The 24,882-nt window shown below is 33.4% G+C and overlaps 1 protein-coding gene across 1 annotated transcript; it reads right to left on the reverse strand.

The window, feature by feature from the left end:
* Nucleotides 1-1,216: 1,216 nt before the first annotated feature.
* LOC124939904 (myosin-11-like) lies at nucleotides 1,217-24,773 on the reverse strand. Its single transcript, XM_047480366.1, has 39 exons — nucleotides 24,571-24,773; nucleotides 24,339-24,490; nucleotides 22,120-22,248; nucleotides 21,171-21,314; nucleotides 20,725-20,870; nucleotides 20,496-20,652; nucleotides 20,319-20,377; nucleotides 19,643-19,802; nucleotides 19,401-19,550; nucleotides 19,176-19,312; nucleotides 18,945-19,091; nucleotides 18,736-18,837; nucleotides 18,556-18,613; nucleotides 18,369-18,470; nucleotides 15,452-15,489; nucleotides 15,180-15,306; nucleotides 14,936-15,106; nucleotides 14,302-14,433; nucleotides 14,104-14,213; nucleotides 13,916-13,976; nucleotides 13,421-13,598; nucleotides 12,459-12,664; nucleotides 12,239-12,358; nucleotides 11,884-11,982; nucleotides 9,292-9,513; nucleotides 7,799-7,938; nucleotides 4,456-4,567; nucleotides 4,322-4,375; nucleotides 3,975-4,235; nucleotides 3,619-3,774; nucleotides 3,327-3,533; nucleotides 3,001-3,144; nucleotides 2,839-2,909; nucleotides 2,635-2,734; nucleotides 2,488-2,544; nucleotides 2,342-2,398; nucleotides 2,153-2,233; nucleotides 1,540-1,622; nucleotides 1,217-1,373 (listed from the first exon to the last, which is right to left on the reverse strand). The coding sequence occupies exons 2-39, from the start codon at nucleotides 24,339-24,341 to the stop codon at nucleotides 1,250-1,252; spliced, it is 4,605 nt and encodes a 1,534-aa protein (XP_047336322.1). The 5' UTR covers nucleotides 24,342-24,490; nucleotides 24,571-24,773; the 3' UTR covers nucleotides 1,217-1,249.
* Nucleotides 24,774-24,882: the final 109 nt, after the last annotated feature.

Genomic DNA, 24,882 nt, shown 5'->3' on the forward strand with positions numbered 1-24,882 from the left:
AGTTTTAAAAAACATAGTTCAATTTAAATAACATTATAATTTAGCTTAAAACACATTATAGTCAATTTAAAATACGTTACAATTCAGTTTATAAGATAATATAGTTCAATTTATAAGACAATATAGCTCAATTTAAATGACATTAAATTTCAGTTTGAGTGATAGAGAATGAGAATTTGAGAGAGGAATGAGTGAGGGAATGATATGTCACCATACCATTGGATGGAAAAAAGATAAATGTTGAGGAGAGAGAAGAGAGAGAAAAATTGTTATTTTTTCGACGAATTAGATTGAGCCACATAATTCCTTTTAAAATTTTCTCTCTCAAATTTCCTCCCCAATTATTTCTCTTTCAGTTTATCGGACATTACATTTTAATTAAAAATACATCACATCAATTTTAAAAAATTTACAATTAAGTTTGAAAATATTACAATTCAGTTTAAAAAAAATGTTAAAATTCACTTTAAAACACATTATAGTTCAGTTTTTAAAAAATGTTATAATTCAATTTACAATACATTATATTTTATATTACAGTTAATTTAAAACACATTACAAACACATTACAATTAATACAATTAATTTTGTAACACATTATAGTTAATTTTAAAATAAATCGCTGCCTTTATCATTACTCATTTTTTTTATTGTTCTATATCTGTTTTTATTTAGTGAAATATAGTAAACCACACCATAATTTGCCAAGATTCATTATTTTGCCTCCTTTTTTTATTCCAATGTTCTTTATTCATTTAATTTGATAATCAAAATAAGTCAAAAGCATATGTTCATTCAAATACAATTTGTATTACAATTTTAAAAAAAAAAAATTATTGAAATGAACACAACATTTCCTACCAATTCATGTGTATTGATTAAGAATGAGAAAACACAATTTCAATACTATCAAGACTTGCAAGCTAGAGATCAATTGTTAAAACGTCACAACATTGGAGGTATTAAATTATAAATGAAAAAATAAATAGTACTTGCCACGGTCACAATTTCATTATTATTCATAAGTGTCCTAAGAAAAGTAGTTAATGTTTTCCCAAATTTGAGAAAAAAAACTTGATAAAAGTAGTCTAAACTAGTAATTAACTACAACATCACAAAATCAAAACTCTTTGATCCATAAGAACTACCGGTCCTAAAGTCTAAGGTGACAATACATAGATGACTAACTATACGCAGCTGAGAGACAAATATTGAAGATCAGTAAGTTCTTCATGCTGCAAAACATTGGTTAATTAGGAGTAGACAACAAAAAGCTAAATCCCGAGTTTTCACTTATAAGTGGTGGCGGGTCAATATCAGCTATATCTATTTGCTCCATCGACTTCGATATGTCATCCACAGAAAATGGAATACTGTAGTGTCACCCAAATATTCATGTGTTAGCTTATACCTTTAACATAAGTTGGAGAAAGAAAAAAGTTAAGAGATAATGAAAACATTTATTGTATATGCAAGATGACATGAAAAGTCAAAAAGAGAATGAGATAAACAAAAGCAGGTTGGTTGGTGTTAAGTTACCTTGAATCATCGTCCAATAGAAAAGAATTGCTCACTGCATTATTTGAATCTTCTGTCATCAATACTCTCATGCTAGATATAACCTGCATATTAATCTCAAGCACATTAAAGTCTACTCATCATCGGATTTATATTATGCTTGGTTTGCTACATTCATACATTATATTTATCCCAAAATAAAAGGGCTTGCCAAATATGTGAGCTTTTTGACAAAACATTGTCTTCCTCTTTTGAGGGAGGATGAGAAATAAGTAGATTTAACAAGCAAATTTGAAAATTATAAAATGTATTAGAAGATTTGTGAGAAAACCAATATACTGGCAAAAAAATGTTTATACATATAATATATACATATATGTGAGGTTTGTTGCATCACTATTATTCAAAACTAGTGTCACTCTAGTTGAACAATCCTTCTTTACCAAGCTCCTCATGAAAAGCTTGGTGGGTTCTCTCTCAGCCATAATCAGGATTCATAATTGATTCAAGTAATATGAACTGGATTTTCCAACACTTGATTATAAATAATAAAATGTGAATGTTGTTGTTATTAAGGACTAAGAGCGTGCAGAAAAATTCCAAACCATTTTTAATGAAATCAACAAGAACTTACATCTGGGGATACACTGTGTGTCCCATACTTGTCATCCCAGTACATTGTACTGATCCTGTATAACTGTTGTATGCTAAGAACCTGCAACAGAAAAAGGGAGATAAAACTTATTGAAATCTAATTAACTGGAAGCAAGAGTGAGTAATGCAATTGCATATTTCCACCAACAAACAAACTTCCTCAACTCACCGGGCACAGAACATGTCTTGTCTCGTCTAGGGACTTTTTATGCTTTTGATGGATAACCTGGAAAACATTTTGAAAGCAGAAAAGGAAACTTAATTTAATTATTAGGAAGATCAAATCAAACGGTATTGAGAGATGGAAAAACATACCAGAAATCCAATAGCTTGTCTGATATGTTTGAGCTCATCCCAAGCTGACCCAGCATACTACATAAATTTGTTACTTTAGTAGTTAGATGGAAAAAAACAGAAGACTCAAGGAATTAGTTACAGAAAAAAATATCTGAGAAGTCCTACCTCCTCTGTGGCAGAGTAACACCATTGTTCGAGTTCAGCCAATCCTGCTTTTACATACTCACCATTACTAAAGGAACAGCATTCCCGTCTTAATAGAAGACTGTAGTTAAAGAAGCCATGATCAGGACAATAAGAAAATGACTTGGAATTAGTGTCATAATAGCTGTCTATATACAATCATTATAATAAATGTGGAAATCCTACCTGTTGAATAGTTGAACATTTATGAACGAGAATATCTGCGTGAAAACCTTACGCACCAAAAATGGGGGAACCTGAGAAGGCAAATATAAAGAAGTAACCATCATATAAAATCTAAGATTGAAAGAACATGATATAAGAAAAGATATTGAATGCTTCACTGACATGATTAGCTTTTAAAGTGTTCAAGAAATGTTGAAGGCTCTTCACTATCCCTTGCCAGTGAGCAATCAAAATTTGCTGAGCAGCTGAGTTTGCCACTGAACGGGATGAGCCTTTCACCAAGCTTGCTCTAGAAGTCCTTGGTGCCTATAGATAGGTCATGGACAGGAAACTTAAGTTTATAACCAAACCAATTTATCTCCCCTGTAAACAATGAAAATGGAGCAATCTAGAAGGAAAAGGATCATGCTTCCTTTATCTCTCTATCTAAAACCATCATTAAATTCTGCTGCATTGCAGTCAAGACTTGAGAGATACTTCTATTATACCTGAATACACAATCCAAGTAATGGAGAAATGTCTTTCTTCAGATTATCACGGATTATTCCATATATCTTCTCTACATATGCTGTAAGTTGCTGTTTGAAAAGCAATGCAGGATATTTGGCTTCAACTTGGCGCAGTGTTTCTATTCCCCCGGGCAGGCCTCCATTACCAAAGGGTAGATTTACTCCTTGAGGAGCTCCACGGAAACTCTGGAAAGAAAATGTGGAATATATATATATAAATATTTCCTTAGATTCTGATAATAATAAAGCCTAAATGGAGAATTAAAATTACATGTGTCATCCTCCCAAACAAACTAGTTGATGATGACCTGCGTCTTTGTGGAGTCATTCCAGCAGCACCACTTGCTTTTAGTGTTCGTTGAAGTAGTAGCAACAGGGTTGAAGCATTGGACAACCAATAAGCCAAGATTTCATTATTATCCTGTGTCTTCAATCCAGACAGAAAGTGAAGATCTTCAATTTTATGCCATTCATTCATATGCAGTGAGAAGGATAGTTGGCATATAACAGAAATGACACTTGGCCAAATGTCTAGACAGGAAGTGATGTTCAATTCTATTTCATTCATATGCATAATATGCAAGTAATGAGAAGATAATTAAAGGCACGTAGAAGAAAATATTTTACCTCAATGGCATGGCCAAATGTCTGAATGATGCGGTCAAACACACTGGTCCGCTCAACTTCGAAAGATCTCCAGTGCAAAAGGCATTTGTAGATGATACAGGCAGCGACTGGTCTATTTCCTGAAAATCCCAGGGGTTGAGATATACACCGAATAAGGAGCTCAAGATTCTCTTGCTGTTTTTCATTCAGAGACTTTTGCGGGTTGTCATCAAGTTCAGGAAGTGCCTCCCCTCTCTGGTTCATTGAAGGGCTATGAAGATCCTAAAATATATCAACAACCATCACAATGTTTAAGAAACAAGCAAATCCCTCTGTCACAGTCGAGCAATAAAATTAATAATAATTACCAAAGGTGTCCTTGTATTATCCCCCCCCAACATATGACTGCTGTCTGCATTCCTCTGCCAAGAAGATGAAAACTTCTGTTTGTAAACTGCTAACTAGCCATGTTATCTTAAGAAAATCGCAACTATCAAAGAACCTGAATAATTGATCTGGAGCGTCCTGATAAGAACTTGTTTGGTGTTATTGACACAGCTTGTTGGCGGAGAACCTTATTCTCTGATTCAATATTATTGAGTTTTTCTTCCATCCTGAATGAAATTTGAGTGAGTAAAATCTGGTTGTACAAAATGTCTGGAGAATTCCAAGAAATAAGAATATATTACATGGTGCACTGGAACAACCAAGAATAAGTCAGAACAAACTAATGGGGAAGTAAGTTGAGGATAGATTGACCAAATTGCAAATAAAGCACTTCACTTGTTAAGTGTACCACGAATATTATCAAGAGATCTACCAAACTCATCAACCTGTGGTAGGCATATCTGGTTGTGGCAAGTTGCTCCTAATGAAAGGATAAGATAATTTGAGAAGTTCGAGCTAATGCTATGTTGAATAAGAAATAAATTATTGAATGTCATTGCAAATGAAGACGCCTCATCATAATTAGGCTCAATTTTCTTCTCAACTTCAATTGGATCGATATACCATCAAACTTATTCAATGGTTCAAATGACTTATTTAACATTAAATCTGCTCAATTGGTTCATACAATTCATTTCAATTGCTCAAATCACCTTCTTCAATTATTTATCCGTTGTTGAGTTATTCTAAAAATTCTATTTACAGTTCATCTAAGTGAAAAATCACAACTAAGGACCGACAAACTTTCACCTCATGTGGCATGCCTATTTTTTTTTTTCCAATTTTGATCAACAAGAGGTGGATATTAACCCTAAAGTCCTGGGTTCGAGCCCGTTAGGCGGCAAATTATGTGCCTGGTTAAATGGTTAAGTGTGTTTACAGGCTACATGCTTAATCCGTTGTCCCAATTTCTTTTACTTACAATGGTCCCTGTCAGTTTTTAAAGAGAGAAATATACGAGGGATAAGACACCTCTGATTTTGTTCTTATATTAACTAATGAAAATACATGAATATTTATAGAAAATAAATAAAGATCGGTAACCAATCACTACTTTAGTTGATCCCACTAATTACTAGTTTGATTATTTACACACTCCTCTCAAACCATTAAATTATAGATTAAACTATTAACAAATAAATTTTTGATACAACTAAAAAATAATGGCTTTGAGAATCATTGTTGAAGAATAGGTCAATGTTGAGATTCTCGCAAAGTAGCGTCGTGGTAAATCTGTTGAGTGACGTCCCATTTATTTTTAATATAGAGGATGATGAAATGTCGCAGATGGACACCGCTTGAGATTTTGCAATAGTGATGCCATAATTTTTTTGTTATTTAATAATTCAGCCAGAGATTGGATTTATGATATTAACACATCAATGGCTCAAATGAATGTCAAGTAATAAAAGTAAGGGCAAAAAATTTAATTTTGCCTAAATGTGAGGACGATTGATGTGTGCCATGGCTACTAAAGGCGGTGGTGATGATGGATCTTTGTTGAAAACACATGTTTAGTCGTCGGCAAGAAAGAGTGCTATTGATGATGTCCATCCGATGACTAAAAAAAGTTAAAAAGAGACAGTAGAGTAATGAAGAGAGAGATGAGATGAGATGAGAGAATCCTAGAGGGTTTAATGCTCGTTTCTTTGAGGAAAACTAGGGAGATTGTAGGCTCTGATGTTATTAAGGGGGTCAATGAGTTCTTTTGCCAAAGCAGGATGTTAAAGCAATGAAATACCACGATCCATACATTGATTCCTAAAGTTTCATCCGAACAATTTTCCTGAGTTCCAGTCTTCGTACTCAAACAATTTAAAAAACAAAATTCTTAAGTTTCACCCTTGAAACCTTCAAGGACTTCCAGTCTATATCTATATACAACATCATCAACAATGTTATCTTCAAAATTCTGGCCAACATATTCAAAACAACCCTGCCACTTCTTATTAGCCAGAACCAAACTGCTTTTATTCTTGTTCGATCAATTTCTCACAACATTTTGTTAATGCACTAGATTATGAGGGGTTATAAGAGGAAACTGATACCATTGATACATGTTGAAAACATAAAGATACAAAGTAACTTAAAATTGCAGAAATTGTATTACAAAATCAATGTTATCCAGAGAGAGCTGAGATGAGAGAATCCCGATTAGAGACCAGAACCACCAAACTTAACCAAATTAATCACACCTTCAAATCTGATTGTAGTAACTAGTAACTTTTATACCTATCTGAAAATTTGGGTTATTTGATTATTTATATAAAAGGGCCTTTAATAAGAATGAAGCCTTTTCTTATTAATCTATCAGCGCAATCCTATTTACTGATAATCTAGATAGTCTGATACATAGAATTGCCTACTTCCTCAATTGCCCTCTCTCTCTACGTATCCAAAACAATTATCACGAAGATCTGCTTTTAAAATCGACATACAAAATCTTCTGACTCAATTAGTTGATATACAACTTTTGCATTTTTGAGTCATTCTAGATTCTCATCTTCCTTCATTAGATGGATAAGGCAATATGTTATTATCCCCCACTTTACTGTATATTGTTAGCATCAATTGAAAATCATGATGGCTTTTTCAAGGGAATGAGAGGCATGAAACAAGGAGATCCTATTTCTCGATATATTTGTGCTTGTATCATGGAAATTTCCCATTCCATTCTCATTGATCTCTTTAAAACCTATTCTAGCAATTATCATCCTAAGTGTCAAACAGATAGAATTTATAATATATGTTTTGCAGATGATGCGTTCTTAGTGGCTAGGATAGTAGAGGGTCTTTCAGGACTATCAATGAAGCCCCTAAAAGATCCTGTTGACAAATGTTTGGTTGCCTTTGCTGGAGTTTCTGAAGAGACAAAGGATCACATTTATCTATTAATATTATGGAAGGTTCTCTCCCTGTGTCTTATCTTGGTATTCCACTTATTTCTGGTTCTGTTAACTCTCTGCAATGCAGACCACGGGTGGGAAAACTCAGAAATAAGATTCAGAATTGGGCCACATAACTAGTTTATGTTAATAAAAACATAATAACTAGCCCTTCATGATAACACTCAAGGCTGACAGTTAATTTTTCTTATTAACGGAAATGAATAACATAATGAAGATTCACAGATACATGTATATTTTTATACTAGTTAAAGTGCTCATAATATATTTGCACATTTTAGGAAAGTTCATATGCATATACACCCCTTTATCCTAATGAATATGTATGTAACAAGCCAAATATCAAGCAAGAAGGAAATCATGGCCTATAGACGGAAACTAGAATATCTTATATTCTTTCCAATTTTTATTTTTGTTACTAACAAATGAAAGGAATGAATTGATTTTTCTCCAATATACACCGATATATAAAATATATGCAATTATGTTTACCTGGTCAATGACTCTTGGAGTTGGTTGGCTCTTTTTTCTGTTTCTTCCAGCTTTCTAAGTCTATCTTCAAAAGATTCTTTGGATTCAACTGACTTATTCTCCAAATCTGAAGATTTTTCCTTTTCTGACTGGAGTAAGTCCTGAAGGTAAGCTACATTTAGCTTCATAGACTAACCCGGAAATTGATTTGAAACAAGTACAACTACCATAATATAACATAAACATATACTTATTATTTCAAATAGTAGTTTATTTTGTAAAAATGAGATGCTTTTTCCGCTAAATCCGCGACACCACGAAGACATATATACCAGGAGAAAAAACCAAACCAATACGATGCAAGTTGTCATAAGTTAATCAAATTGATACAACATCAAAAGGCGGCGGAAAAAACAGCAACAACAAAATAAATGACTCAACGGAACTCAAAGCACAAAGGTTCCCGATCAAAGTTCATAAATGCACGGCTGTAGTGCCATGTTTCACATATTAAAATTCAGCCTTCATGCATGTGATAAGCAACAAAATATTGAAGATAATTGCTTCAAATAAACTAAGCTATTCCACAAGCACACACACATACATATATATAAGCTTCTTCTGAGCATGCATTTTGGAGTTTATCAGGATTTCAAAAAACCCAACAACAAGAAGCTATGATTATGAAGTATGAAAACATTATAGGGATTTGAAAATGTGACTGCTACTCCTCACAGATATCGGGGCAACCTAGTTGCATGGAGGAGCAAAAACGAGGCAGTGGTCTCTCGAAGCAGTGCAGATTCAGAGCTTGGAGCCCTATCCTTGAGAATATTTGAAGGTCTATGGAAGCAAAAAGCTATTGCAAGTTTCAAGAGAGGATCCAACTCAAAGATGTTTTCACAGTCAATCAACATATAGAAAGGTAAAATATTCCATGCATCATGACATAAGAGAACACGTGTATATTACATACTATTATTCCAAGAATCCGCGTCAAGTAATACATGAATGGAACAAATAGTCAACCCTACATGTCTGCAACATTTTCTCTAGAAAATAAATGTGGTCACATCATTCACTCGTGTAAATAAATCCATGAAGCATAATGAAATATATATATAACACATATCTCAATCTTGTCAACTGTTTCCTTGGGCAATACCAACAATGGATCATGAGAATTAGTTAAACATTGTCTATCACTTACATCGACTGGTCACAGTATCTACCACAGAAGAATTTGAAGAATTTGAGAGAGGTAGCGTAACAATACTCGATTTTACTAAGATGAGTGGCAATACAGAATTAATAGTGTTTTATTATATTATTACAAGGATTTAAGGGAAACAAAAGAATTGTTGAGAAGCATTTAAAATATTTTTCTTTATCCGGGTTTATCTGACTTTCATGGTTATGCAATGGATTCAATTCCTCTTCAAGTATCAACATATTGTCCGAATTCATTAGCATATTAAACGAACATAAAATTGACAAATTCATGGACTTTTTACCTTTAGGGAATCAACTTCCGCAGTCAACGATTCAATCCGTTTAGTGTCTTCAACCATAACTTGGATTTCCTTGATGACAGGAGGTGCTTCTTCAATAGTCTTCCTTGAGGCCTCTCGTTCTTTGACTAACAAAGCAGTTGTTTCATCGTTTCTCGCTTGCATATCTTGCAAACTGTTCTGCAGTTTAGCTATCTCTTGTGCTTTTGTTTCTTCCAAGTCAGTCTGCAGGCAATACAAATATTGGTATGACATGTGATCTTATGCAGAAGTTGATTCTGCAGGGAGATGAAACTACTGCCTAACAAATCTAACGAGTAATCATTATAATCTTTTTATTTTTCATCCAGTTCCTCCACCACAATTTGTTGTGTGCATAAACATAAAACATTGACAATTGTTTCATTTGCAGTATTGATAGATGGTTATTATGCAATGATTTTGCAAGGAACTGTTGATTAGTATGTTAAAATTCAATATAGAAAGAAAACTTCCTTTCAAATAAATATGTTAAAGGAAAGGGGTTAATGCACTATACTGGAGGTGAAGGGTATAGGTTAAAGTGTGCGGTTGGAAAGTCTATTAAGTGACTATTTTTAATAGAATATTAGTTATTATTGCATGAAATAGGTGAAAAATTGTATTGAATTCTCCTTAGTAATTAGGTTCTGTTTTACTAAATTATTCTCAATTGCTCTTATCTTTTCTTGGTTTTGAAATTCTAATTCCCTCATTTATGTAATCTCAAGGTTTATACATAATTCTTGGTATCAGAGCTCATTCTTGGAAAAATGATTTCTGTTGTGAGTTTGAAGGTCGACGACCTGTGTGGATCACTGAGAAGACGGGTCGACGGCCTGTGTGAATCTCTAAGAAGACGACAACCGATTTATCACTCCGCAACATCAATGGTATCAGATTAGCTGAGGCGAATTTAGAAATGACGACAGCCCGTTCATCACTACGGAACCTCAGTGGCAGTAGATGTTCTGATCGAAGCGACGCTAATTTAAATTCCAAAATAAATGTGGAAACTGTGAATCAATTATCGCCGATGGATTGTTACTGTGAGGTTGCAAATTGACTAGTATTGTGACTAGCTGATTATTGAGTTAGTCACTGTTGTGACGATTGAAATAGAGAATTTATTTTGTTGAGTGAAGTGATGGTCTGATTATTGATCGGCTGTGAAGAATATTAACAGACAGTAATTGAGCAGCCTAGAATTGTTTGATTTAGAAGCTGTTTGACAAGAATGATTATTTAGCTGAAGGATTTTGAAACAGAAAAAGATATATGCTCTTATTGAGAGAAGATCTTGTTTGAAGTGCAAGCTTCCCAAGGGCTGAACTCGAAACAGAAACAAACTAAAAGAGATGCGTTTGAAGCTCCATGAAAGTGATAAAATATAGGATCAAAATGATAAACTATTCCATTGAATGGAAGAAATGATGTGCATTGCATAAAGTGACAATAAAGGAAAATATTGGAAAAGACACTTAAACAATAAATGGATCTTACAAAAAAAAACATTGAAACTACTTTGACGAATTGAAGAACTCATATCTAATTCCTCAAGTGTCCAAACAAACTAGTGTTTATGGAAAACAAAAGTTAGAAACGAGACAAAATGCGACAATTTCGGATTTGGAGACGATATATGCCATAATGAATATGACAATTATTCATTGCAAATCCCAAAATTTATATTAGAAACGAAATGTTATTGAGTAACGAAAAGGAGATGCAATCGGCATACATCGATACATACAACCTTGATCAAATTGACCGAAAGCATAACCGAAGCATAGATCACTCTGCTTTGACAATTGATACATTTGAGAGTCCCGTAGACCAATGTTTCAACCATGTATTGATTTAAGGTCAAAAGTGAGGTATTTTTTGTGGTTTGAACAACGACCCGACGATGAAAGTTGTCCTCGAAGAAGTTTTTGTTATAAGTCGTTGATGAGTTGCAAATACTTCTTATGGTTTTAGGAACCACAAGATAGTTCAAGGAAGAGATTTTGGCTATTCATACTTTTTAAACAACCACTAGATACTTTTGAATTTCTGTTGAACCTTCATCAATTGTCATTTGCAGACGAACGAATTGAAGGAGGGGTAATGAAACAAGGGAAAGGGATTTAGGGTTAATGCATTATGGTGTAAGTGAATGGTTGGGAAGAGTTGAAATACACAGTTGGAAAGCCTAGAGGTTAAGAAAAGTAACAATTATTAATAAAATAGTATAAATAGAATATTAGTTGTTGATTATAGGAATGAAATGAATTAGTTAAAAGATTCTTGTTAGAGTTTCTCAGTCATTATAATCTACCAAATAATAAGAGTTCTATCTTAAGTTCTTCCTCCATTAATTCTCAATTTATTTTAGTTTGCTAACAACTCTCATCTTCTTTTTGTTTTCAAATTCTAGTTCTCTCATTAATATAATATAATCTTAAGGTTTATACTTGATTCTAATACAAGGTATATCAATATATTAAAAATGTTAGAAGTAATGAAGTTCAATAACCATTTATAGAGGTTGCTTAATTTATCACTACAGATGTCAATTGAAGTATGATTTATTACCCTCATCCGTTTTTCCAATTGTAAACGCCACGTGAGTTCTTCCACATGCTTTTCAAGCTTGTCTTTCGCTTCTTTAAGAGCACCTGTTTCTCTTGCAGCCTGCATAGCATTCGTTAAAAGGTTTACATTTTTAAGATGGGAAAGGAAAGTTCTTTTTCATAAAATCGAGGGATATAAAAGATACTATAGATATTAATTATAAGCTAAAGAAAAGTTGGAACAAAAAAATACATGCTCTTGCATATATATCTTGTATCATTATAGCATATAGTTTTCAATTGATAATATAAAATAAGCATATTAAAGTTATGTTGGTATATTAAGTCAGATAAGACTGTACAGCCTCTGAGCTTACCATTTTGAGCTTCCGTAACTCTCTCTTGGCAATTATTCCCCTCCAACTGCATTGTGCAGCTATGACTCCTCTTTTTAGCTTTCTATAGAATGTGGCAGCTTTGTGACAGCGCCATAGGGTCTACACAAAAAGAAGCCTCTAATTTGATTTAACTCTTTCCAACATATATATAACAAAATCTGGCTATCTGGATCCTTTTAGATATAATTAATAAACCAACCTGAATAATGGTTGCAGCTTTGGTTTGCTTCTTGAATCTAAATACATTACGAGCTTCCATAAACCGTAACCCAGATTGCAAAAAGAGAACAGATAACCGAAGCCTTTTGTAGGCTCCTTTGGCTTTGAAACTACGTGCATGCGTCTGGATTCTCAAGGCAGCTGCTTCCCTTTTCATATTTTCATAATGCTTGCAAGCCAATCTACCTAAAATATGTCAAAAGGCAAGTGGTGGGAAAAGTTAAAATACCTAGAAGCTAACATGGGACTAGATCTAGATAATAAGAAAATATAATAAATGGCAATAAGAGTTGAAAGAAGAAAACGAGGAAGAACAAAGAAAACTGTTATGTAGCAATACCAATATTTGAAAAAAGTGAGACTAGTTACCAAAATCTTTATAATATCATAACCAAGCATATCAATAGAACTCTGTTTTTACAAGTTTCACTAAGGACCAAGATCCGGAAACCTAGTAATGGGCAAAATTGCTTCATCTTAATCGTCATCCATTTTTTTGGTTTTACTTTTTGGCTAAGAATATTTTCATCAAATTACAATCTGTATTTTATTTGTTCATAATTTGTTCTGAAAGAATCCATTGAGTTTGAATATTTACATTTTCTTCAACGACTTTTCTGTTTCCCTTTCTAATGATTAATATTAATATTGTCCCTAATCAGGCATTTATTTCCGTACTAATTGTTAATGACCACACAGACTTAAACATTTTCTTGTTCAAGCTAGTTTCAAGGTTCTATTGAAATTTACCAAACTCATAAAAACTAGATTTATCAAGGGTCTCAACTGGATGGCTCTTATAATAAAATGCTTAATCTTTTGCACATGTTAAGGAGACTGAATTGGGCAATCACTGAACTAAAAAAATCATTAATCATTGCATGTGTGCAACAAGTCTTCTTGCAGCTTGCACAAAAGACCTTTAGGTTTAAGGTTGCTCACCTCTACAAAAAGATTGCATATACACAGCTGCATTTTGAAGTGCTAAAAACCGTTTTCGCATATTGTGAGTGCGTATACGTCGTTGAATAGTTTTAGCTGCATTACTTAAAACCTCTGTTCTCCTTGCATCTAATTCAGCCATCTGCCCAGCTCTTAGAAAAATCTTTGTTTTACCTATCTGCAATATGTATGAGGTTTTAGTTAAAATATATATCTAAAGCAAAAGCTTTTGGCTAGATTATGTGGATGCTTAAAAATGTAATTCATACTCATGAACTAATGAAAGCTTGGAAATCAACCTCAATTAAGCTCTACTTGGAGGTATTTCCAAGGTAACTAATTTTATTTTTCACATTCGTCTATAAAAATAGGCTTTCAACAGATGGATGAAATTTTACAGCCAAAGGTTACTGTCTGAGCAGGTCCAATGATACTGGAATCAGCAGTGATCAAATGAAATCTACAAAGGGAGGGAGAATAATCACATAGAATTACCTGAAACCCCAAGAGTCCCTTCTTCTCAAGAATCTTTTTGCATGCAATTTTCTCATCATAGCTGACGATGAAGAAACTAATCAGAGGCAGTATTCATACTTCCTAAATAAAATTAGATGCTTAAGCGCAGAAGAATTGGTCAGGCAGTGGGTTGCCTTTGTTTTAAAAAACCCCAAGTAGATACTTACTTTCCTTCTAAGGCCTCAGTTGCAAGAAGCCCAAATCTGTTAATGAATTCAAAGAAAGGTCTTCGAGTAGGATAGCCAGCGCAGCTTATCCGAATTGCCTCTAGAACACCCTGAAAATAAAGAACTAGTCACTGATGCTCAATGCATAATAAACTGCATAAAAATATAAAAATAAATAAATAAAACCTAGTAGCTTACACCACAGCGTAATTGTTGCATGACGTTCACATTCTCAAATATGGCAGGTTTGAGAAGATTGTTAGGCTTTACACATCTAATGTAGTGAGGTTCTGTAGCATTTAATGTCTCCATCAATTGTTGTAGTTGTAGCTGCATAAAGATGTCATGAACACATAAATTATAGAAAATTTTCATGTGACAGTACTTACAAGAAGAGGTCAAGAGTATAGAGTAAAAAAATAACAAGATAAGAATTCAAGAAGGTAAGACCAAGAAGCAAGGGAGGTGTGACTTAGATAACAATAAGATGAGAATACAGAGTTCTCACGAGAAAATACATCGTAGGATCGACCTCCTTACAATCATAAGTAGAAAAACCCTAGCTGAACACTCAGTTGGTCCTAGAGGTCTTGCAGGCTAACAAACACAAGAAACAAGCTACTACCAGTACCATTTTCCAATTGGGCTTGTGAAAATAAAGACTAAGAGAAAAAAATATATTCTTGTTTGCTTGTTTATAGTAAGGCCATTGGAATTAACTATGACAGAGTACATCACTTGCAGATGTAGAAACTAATTAAAAAAGTATATACAAAGCTCAAACAGACATATTATAAGATGCTTAGATACATCTTCTTATGTTGTTAGATACCTTAAAACGAGAACCAATAGAAGAAAATTTGGAAGATTTGCTAGTCTCATCGGGTAGGAGAGGGAAAAGGCCTGCAACAAAAGAGCACTTCGAGGCACATAACAAATCTTGGTGTTCAGGAACCACATAGTCTTTGTTTTTGTCTAGAAATTGGTCAGATTGATATTGAACCTGAAAATAGGCACAATAAGAATAAGTGAGATGATAACAAAAGGAATAGATATGCTTTGAAAGTGAAACATACCTCTCCAGCATAATGCACTATTGTAAAATCTGTACGAGACAGCTTGGGCTTGATGAAACGTTTGTGTGTTTTAAACGTCTGGTAAAGTTTGTTTGAAAATGTTTCATGAGTTGATTTTGGAAACATACTGAAACCACCAAGAGAGGAAGATATGATTGTTTCATACAAGTTAGTTTATTACATACTGACAAATTTATTTGTGAAAGAAACAAAAACACATGAAATCAGTTTAATCGTAGTAGAAAAGCATAATGTTTTCCAAGTGCTTTTACCATGCTTCGTCAAGAAGCGCAACAATTCCACCAGGTTTCTGGACAAACAAACAAGTAGAGAATTAGAAATAGAGAAAATAGTTAAAGAATGTCAAACGGTGCTTACAATAGTAAACTTATAAACTTTAAAATTGATAGCAATAGAAAATATTATTCTATTGAAATTGTATTAAAGAAGATGATTTTGAGAAGGAGATTGTTACATTCTTGCATACAAAATATTACGTGGAATTCTCAGATCAGCCTTTATTGTTCCCCATCAGAGTGGAACTCTTATAGGAGAATAAGTGAATAACATACATCTAGTTACCAAGGAGCATGAAACTTAATTCAAATTGTGAGTAAAAATGTTGTAAATGGGACTAAAATGCAACCCGATAACTGAAATATTTAGCTTTCAACACTGGGCAATAGAGAGAGAAGTCCCTTTGCACCAATACCCTAAACGCCAGCCACCAAGGAACGGCAACGCCGACGGCGTAAGGTCCCCGTGGACATCCTTAAGTGTTGAGAGACCGCCTCCTGCAACATCCAAGTTGTTAACGTCCTAGGTCGCCTTCCAGGGACTGTCGCGTGATAAAGTGACTCTTACTCAAATCAATGCTGTTCAAATGGTAGAGGTTGGTTCTTATGAGTGAGAAAATGGAGAACGGGAAAACACTTTACTATTTTTTTCTCAATCAGCAGACACACGTTGCTCTTTGGCTGTGCTCCAACATTTATAGTGAAGGCATAATTTTCTAGTGGACGAAAGGTTGGTATTTTGATTTAAAACTTTGTTAACGGTGAGATCTTCCAATAATTTTACTCACCCTTCTTTCAAGATCGTAGATAGAGTTCCATCAGCAATTTTAACACAAAGTTTAGTCTTTGCAATAGTAATTGTGTTGAAAAATTGGACAAGTCACATGATTTGATGCTTCAGAATCTGGGCCTAGAGCTAGAGTATATAGTTCTAGAAGGATTACCTTGCGGAGCCACCATTCCTATTTGGTTAGAAGGGATTCATTCTCATAGTATTGTTCATTCTTTTCTGCAAGGTTGTCAGCCGTTCCTTGCTAAAGCTTCCAGAACTATTTTCTTCTGTTGCAAAATTGGCATTAACCTTCCATTTTTTGGCGTCCAATCAGCTAGTTTCCACGAGTTTTCTAGTATTTTCTTTGTTGTGTCCAATCTTTCTACTGTATTCACACCATATTTTTACCTTGACGTTGTTTGTATGAGTCCTGTCTATGATCAAGGACTGCTAAGGTAGAACCTTCACTTGAATTGTTTATACTTTGCCCCAGTATAGCCTTCTAATTGCTTTCTTCATTCTTTACTTCAAAGACCACCCCTCCAAGATTAGGGAGGGATTTGGTTGCCATAACCCTTTCTGTACCATATTAAACTCCTTGTTTAGACCAAGCAAGAACTTAAAGATCCTCTTAAGCGGAAGGTTGATGGTTTGACCCTACTTGACGCATTTAAAAACTCTAACGTCTTTAAAAAAGGATCTTTAAGATCCTTTTTTTGTTCTATCTCCTTTTTGAATGTTGTTGAATCTTCCACATTTTAGGCTTTCTTCAAATCCTAGAGTGTTGCTTCAATATGAAACACTTCATCTGTGTTATTAGTCTTGGGTGGGCTTCCTTGGCAGGATCCCGTATCTCCTTTATGTATCCATAAAGCAAAAAAGTCCTTTATCTCATTTTTCATTCAATTGATTAACCAAGACATAGCATTATGATTATCAATCTTCCATTTCTTGTAAGTTGGTCCCTTTTGTAAGGAAGTTCATATCTTCTGTCAGTCGAGATTACATCCCATTCAGTTTGTCAGGGGTGACTAGAGTAGAGGATGGCTCAACCACAAATGAGAGAAGTGAGAAAACTTTAGAGGATGATGTTTGAAAGGAAGCCCCATATTCAGCCATAGGTTGAACGTCGCAGGATACTTAGGGTTTTAGAAGAAGTGTTCAAGGAAATATTTTTTGGTATCTTTACCACAAATGCGGCTATGATACCATGCAATAATGGAGAGATTAACATGAGTAATTCAATAATGGTATTGTCCTTTATATACATGTTAAATGTGATTTCTAGGATGGATAGGTATCTTTACCACAAATGCGGCTATGATACCATGCAATAATGGAGAGATTAACATAAGTAATTCAATAATGGTATTGTCCTTTATATACATGTTAAATGTGATTTCTAGGATGGATATAAATTCCTAAAAATAAGGGATTATTATCTATAACTAATTATTTTTGAGAATTAAAGGAGAACTAGCATGACACCCCACAACCATGACACCCCACTTAAAATCAAAGTGCTTCCAGATGAAATCGAACCCGTGACCTTTTGGTCTCTTAAGTCGACTCTTACCACTGGGCTACCTTGGTGGAGTTCTACAACTAATTATTACATGCCATCATTATAAACATAGTTGTAAACCAGCTGATTCATCACTTTGCCTTCACAATATTTATTTATGTAGTTACTTCAGATCATGTTTTTTCTTTTATTTCAAACATATTATACTCTGGACATCAGTAACCATTTTTTCATCTCACACAACCGAAGTCAGCCCAACTAGATATGTTCTCCAACTGAAGAAGGTGGAAATAATTAATTATATATAGGTTGATAACATTACTTCAAATAATTCATCAACCTATTTTCAGGTTCAAATTTACAACTTGCATTCTCTATGTCCCAAATTGAAAACACATTGTTTTTGTTTCTTTCTGAATCCAGATAGAAAAAGCAAAATAAATTTATGAATCTATCTAAGCCAAAGTTTACTTTTCAAATGTATATGCATCAGGATCCACATATAAAAAAAATAAAAGTGTTCTCATATGGGGCTTTTATTGCATAATCACTTTTCAAGAAGAACAAGTTATAGACTTAGGAGACATAGAACTAACCTTCTCAATAAGATCCAAGATATCTTGATTGTCAACAAATTCAATGTAGCTCCATTCAATAGCCTCTTTGGTGTATTCTTCTTGTTCCATCTTGAACACATGCTACAATATATAATAACATAAACACTTGTATTACAAGAGACAACAAACCCATAAAGTTTATGGTCAATGAAATTTCATTACCCACCTGATTAAAATGTTGCTGCAGCTTCTCATTTGTGAAGTTAATACAAAACTGCTCAAAACTGTGCAGCACAACACACTGAAATCAAGATACAATCTTCAAGAAGATATCATGAATTCAAATGAAATTCAGAACTTTAATCAGATATCACTACAAGTTTAGAGTTCAAATGGTGGTTACTACCTGTTGTTCTTAAAACTTTCAAAACCATAAATATCGAGAACACCAATAAGAGATTTTGAATCAGGATCTTGTCCAATTGAGACATTGATCTTATTCACTAACCTGAATGCATAAAAAATTGTATAAATGGATTGGCAGCAACTCAACCATGTATTTCAGAATAACAGTTCAGAGGCCTAAAAAAGATCAAGCATTTCAAAAGTTCTTACCAATCAAACAACCGAGAATATATAGTTTTAGCCAATCCGTCCCTACTTATTGCCGCACTAACTGGATCAAGACATCGTTTAATAACCTCTTCAGGTGTAATCATGACACGTTTACAAAGTGCATCTTGCAAGACTTCAGGGTCACACCTGAAAGAAATATGTAATCAAAATGGTTCTTATTAGGAGTGATGCACATGGCTTATGAATTTAACAATGATATCAGATATATACATAAGTAGTTCCGCTGTTGTCTTGAGATGGAATCTGGACTTGTCATCTTTGGGAACTGATGAATCAACTTCCTTGCCCTTAGTGAAATCAATATTGCCAATATGAAGTATTGAAGCAACGACTCTAAAAATTGCTTCCTGGGAGAGAAACAAGGACCATTGCCGAAAAGGCTTGGTTAACTCTATGTAGTGAATATAGTGAAAAGCAACTTTCAATCTGATGTACCTGCTCTTTCTGACTTATCCCAACAACATCCATGGCTCTTCTAGTGGCAAGATAATCGTGAGCATCGCTTACACCAACAAGCTCATAACATTTTGACTGATTAAGATAATGAAATGTTTTTGGGTGTCCCAACTTATACTTATCAATTTCCTGAAAAAATGTAGTCACATTTGTAAGAGAAGTTCCTAAAACTATGCAACTAAGGAAACACAGTAATGAGTTTTGTTCTAAGAATGTCAGACCTCTTGAGGTGCAGAACAAAGAAGGTAGAAGCAATGGTAGTTTCGCTCAGGATCACTGATCTGGCAAACACGAGATCTCTCCAAAAGGTAAGTTCTGATAGCTGCTCCAGATATTCTTCCATGCTTATCGAATTGAATCTCAACAAATTTACCAAAACGGCTGCAGCATAAGCATCAATGCTAAATAATATGTAGAACTCAGACCTATTTAAGCTGTTTTTACCACATAATTTCATACTGATGACAATATTCATGTCAGGTTAAAATTCCTATTATCATGAACCTTTTAAGCAAAAATTAAGTTCACAAAGAATGTTGAGCAATATAGTGATCGGGCTGAAATAAGGACTAGTATTAGAGTGCAGAGAGATAAATTATATATATAAACCAAAAATATGTACAATTTGTTTTACAAAAGAGAGGTAGGAGAAAAAATTAAAGACATCTACCATTACAAGATCTTAACATGATTGGATACAAACTACTGTTCTCCTATATTGTGTTTGAAATAGAGGACTTCAGAGATTATATAACCTGACTTGTAATCGGATATTACATAGAGCTCTTGCAACTATTAGTATCAAGATCCTGAAAACCTCTAAATCACCCTAAACCAAACCATCCTTCATTGTGTTTTCATGTGGATTAGCAAATAATTTATAAAAAAGATGATCACCTGGAATTGTTATTCCTCACCGTCTTAGCATTGCCAAATGCTTCAAGTACAGGATTTGACTACAATCAGATAACAATATAGCATGAGAAGCTTTATCAATATTCCTAGTATGATAAGTACTTGAAGAATAACATTTATTTGTCTGTAACAAATTAAAGAAAAATGATGCTAACATACTTCAAGAACTTGTTGCTCCACTGTGCGACCTTCAGTGACCAACCTTCCCCCCAGAAAGGCAAGATAACGCATTAACATTTTTGTTGTTTCAGTTTTACCTGCTCCACTTTCACCACTGACAAGGATAGAGTTGCTTTTTCCTTCATTAATCATTGCTCTGTTACATGAAATAAACCATACCATGTAAATAATCTAAGGTAGTACTTAGTCCAGCAAATAGAAGAATCACCTATAAGCAACATCAGCAACTGCAAAAACATGTGGGCTTAATTCTCCCAAAGGTGCTCCCTTGTATTGTTCCATCATGTGAGAATTATAAAGATGAGGAAGCCTTTGGAATGGGTTGATTGCAATTAAAATATTACCGGTGTAGGTCTGCAATAATATTCAGCATTATGAGATTCATAACCAGGAAAACATTAAGGGCTTGGTGTGGGTTTTTTTAAAATCTTATTTGAAGTAAAAAAGTAATTTATTTGGATTATTTTAGTAAAATGACTAAAATATTCTTACTATTTAATATTATATATAAAAAAAAAATATGAGCATTTTAATATTTTAAGAAGTGATTGATGATGAGATGTAAAATTATTTGTAATAAATTATAGTAATAATAATAATAATAATTAAACATCAAACAAGCTCCACTACAACATAGAAGTACCGAAAACATACATATATCTCGTGATGCTCATATCTAATATTCAGATTTTGCAAAACCCCGGGCTCATGTAAATAGGATAGTTTAGTCATATCATCAACTCCACCAGCAGGGGCTTCCATATCCTTTGGGTATATTTTTGATAGCTTTGCAACAACCTAATAAATCAAATGAATTAGTTCCAAGAAGGTAGAATTTGAAATACCAAAAAGGACATAATTGTGTAGCAACTTTTGTTTAAAAATCATAAATTCAAAAGTACAAAATGGGCGTGATTGAAAAAGAAACTAGAAATGATCCTAGTGTAAAAACTCAAACTGATGTCACTGAATTATTTAAACATCTAATTTAATCTAATGAATAAAAGTCTTAACTTCTAATTTGTATAAATGGATATTCATATTTAAATATTAAAAATATATATCTTTTTCTCTATTAAAGATTCCATGGTATCATAACATTACGTCAACCACACCGTTTTCGACTATTAGTGGATGGATCAAATAGTTTTATGAATCTTATTTTATTTATAGAGGTTTAATTCATATATAAACCAAATATAACTTGTCATCATTATTTTTCCTTACTTCCTTCTATGTCTTTAGTTTTTGATTGTCTTGAGAAGAAAAAAATGGACAAGATCATGCAAACATATGAAAAGGGAAGGTAGTCTCATGTTTCCAACAATTACAGTATCCAAAACCAAAAAAGGCATTTTGAAGCTAACAAATAATCCAGCCATGCACAACACAATGGAAGTAATAAGATATAAGATCTGAAAAGGGAGACGATAAATATATTTTCTGAGCAAAAGAATATCACTGGGATGTACATACCAGCAAACAAGAGCAAGTGACATCTTTGGAGAAAAAGAAAGTAGGAAATGTCAAAAACATTTAAGCATGTGTCTAGAAACTTGTGTTGAAAATATAATTACTTACTAGCCTTGTTTAGCCTCCTTACCGTTTTCCCATTGCTAGTCTGGATCTCAACTTCTTCAACATTAATTCTTTGTACTTGTCCATCAATCCAAGCCAATCCAGGGTCCTCAAGCCACACATGAGAACCCACAATAATATTTACTGCAGTACCCTACAGTAAGTAGTAATGGTGGATACAAATGTCAAAGCATCAAATCAAATTTTAATCGATACTGCAGTAAGTAGTAATGGTGGATACAAATGTCAAAGCATCAAACTACAGTTTAAAAGAAAGGATGCACCTAGAATAGGATGTCATAAGTTTCCAGATCATCTTTCTCAAGTTTAGAGGAAAACTTAGGTCCTTGTTCGGTTTTGGGTTATTTAAATACCTAAAAAAATCAAACATCATTCCACTCCCCCTCTCATCCATCAAAGCACTTAATTTATTAACCAAAATACTAAAATGTTTTCTATTTAAAATTATTAATTTTATTTATATATATGAACACCCTTTTAAGTCTTTTTACCAAAAAAAAAATTTACACCTTCTCAAAATAATCACCAATCATCTTTTTTCTCTCTATCCAGGTTATTCAAATAACCCCTACCGAACAAGCCCTTAGATGAAAATTTTCCCTCAAGTTCTCACAACACATACGGCATTTACAGATATTAACTGATATACCTATATATTATTAGAGCAAAATCAACATTTTACTAGATGAAGGACCTTTGAGATTATGTAACAGCCATAACAATACTTCTCAAACTTACATAATACTTATGGGATGTTCTTTCAGAAATATCATCCAGATTATCATATATTTGGTTAATTTCACCTCTCTATAATGTGCTACATGAAAAATTATTTTTCCTTTTGAACTAAATGTTGCTTCCTACCTACACATGGTTTTCCCAGTAAGATACAAAATTAGGAAATATTAACCTTCAAAACTCAAAAGCATGTCCAGATAAAGTAAATTGTGAAAATATGTATATTCCTTCTTGAGTAATTAAAAAGAAAAGATCCCATGAAAGAAAGTATGGAAAGCTAAACTTTGTTCCAAAATCTTTCTTTTTCTAAGAAGCTATCCATAGAGAAGTTCTAACCATCATTAAAATGAAAAGAAAGGAGATAAATCTTGTTAGTAGATGTTGTGTTTGGATGAAGAACGAGAAAAATATCTACCACAACCTTCTCTAGTGTGACCTTGCTATAGACATGTGAACTCTTTTGCAAAACATTCTTAATTTTCAATGGAATATCCCACTGAAAGGAGGGACTTTTAGGACAAATAAATTGGGGACAAACAATAGATGATTTAATTATTTATATTCTTTTTTTCTTTTTCTTAAAAAAAGAGCTATAGAATATTTTTAAGGGTAAAACTAAGCATTAAAATAATAAAGAACTTCATATTTTTGCTTTTATTAGGAAAAGAAGACTTTGTAGGTGCGGATAACTAGTTTTTAAATTTTGTTTTTCTTCAATCCCTCCACCCCACTCTTTAATGTTCAAATGCAGCTTGATTTTTTTTTTTAATAAAAATTTGACATTTTAAAACAGAATTGAAATAATTAAAAAGAAAAGTTGTCCATACTAAGGGATGATTGAGGTATGCACTTATCTCCATATCCTCTTTCCTTGTGCTTTTGTGTCTAAATTATTGAACAATTGAAATAGTATTCAACATTAAGCATTTTCCTGCCTCGAAAATGGATTTAAATTGAAGTAAATGCAGAATTTACTCTCTCTTGGACTATCTCTCCTCACTCCAGCCTGTGGCCCTTGGATTGGAACTCCTCATTTACTCTATTTTTTATTACTTTGTCATCTCAATGTATTTTATCTACTCCATTAGTTTTTAGTTGTCCTTACTAGATATTCACTTCTTAGAGACTCAAACTCTTCATTGTATCAGAGCTCCTTAGACATATCAAGGCTGCACCAAACGATGTTACTAACTCTTTCGCACACAATCAAACCTATGACAATTCTCCTATATCAATCTTCAAGTTATACAGTAGTCACTATCCTCAAATGGACAAACTCTATCAAGATGAACATTCAATATCGTTTCCCTATTTGGAATAATTTTAAATGAAAGGATTATAAGCCAACATTGGTATAGAAATGAGAATGCATGGCAAACAGTTCAACGATATGGAAATTTCTATTCACTGAACAAAACCGACATACATACACATAGATATGAGAGAATGTGAGGAAGAAAGGAAAACGATGGTTATTTCACATACCATTTCTCAACACGAATATGAAGCTCGATGACTTATGGAATCAATCACAAGTTCATGCTTGTAATTGAAATAGAAACTAAGTCGTCCTGCATTCATCACTATAACCCATCTCAAATTTTGGCTGTAAATTAGCTGTTTTGCTGCAATATGACCTGTACGATTCAAATAAGTATAAGTTGAAGAAATGTTTATAGGGTAACGTTGTGGATACTTGCAGACAAAAAGGCTTTACTTGGGAATTCCTGGAAAATTGCATAAATTCATAAGAGAATGAAAGGAACCAAGATCAGCCAGGTTCGCGACTCTGAATACGAGACGATCTTCTCCCCTCCTCATTTTTCTCTATCATGTACTCGTGTCCTTCAATTTGTGGGATGTACATGGTTCTGGATGCCCTGAACTTTCGGCTTCTCTTTCTTCCCTCCCTCTGTTATTCTCTCTGTAAGTTCATATATATATATATATATATATATATATAAAAAGTAAATATAATAATTTTTTTTATATAATAATAATTATTTTTCTCTCGTCTTTGTTTATTAAA

Source organism: Impatiens glandulifera, chromosome 5 (genome assembly GCF_907164915.1).
Source record: "Impatiens glandulifera chromosome 5, dImpGla2.1, whole genome shotgun sequence".
Classification (NCBI taxonomy): domain Eukaryota; kingdom Viridiplantae; phylum Streptophyta; class Magnoliopsida; order Ericales; family Balsaminaceae; genus Impatiens; species Impatiens glandulifera.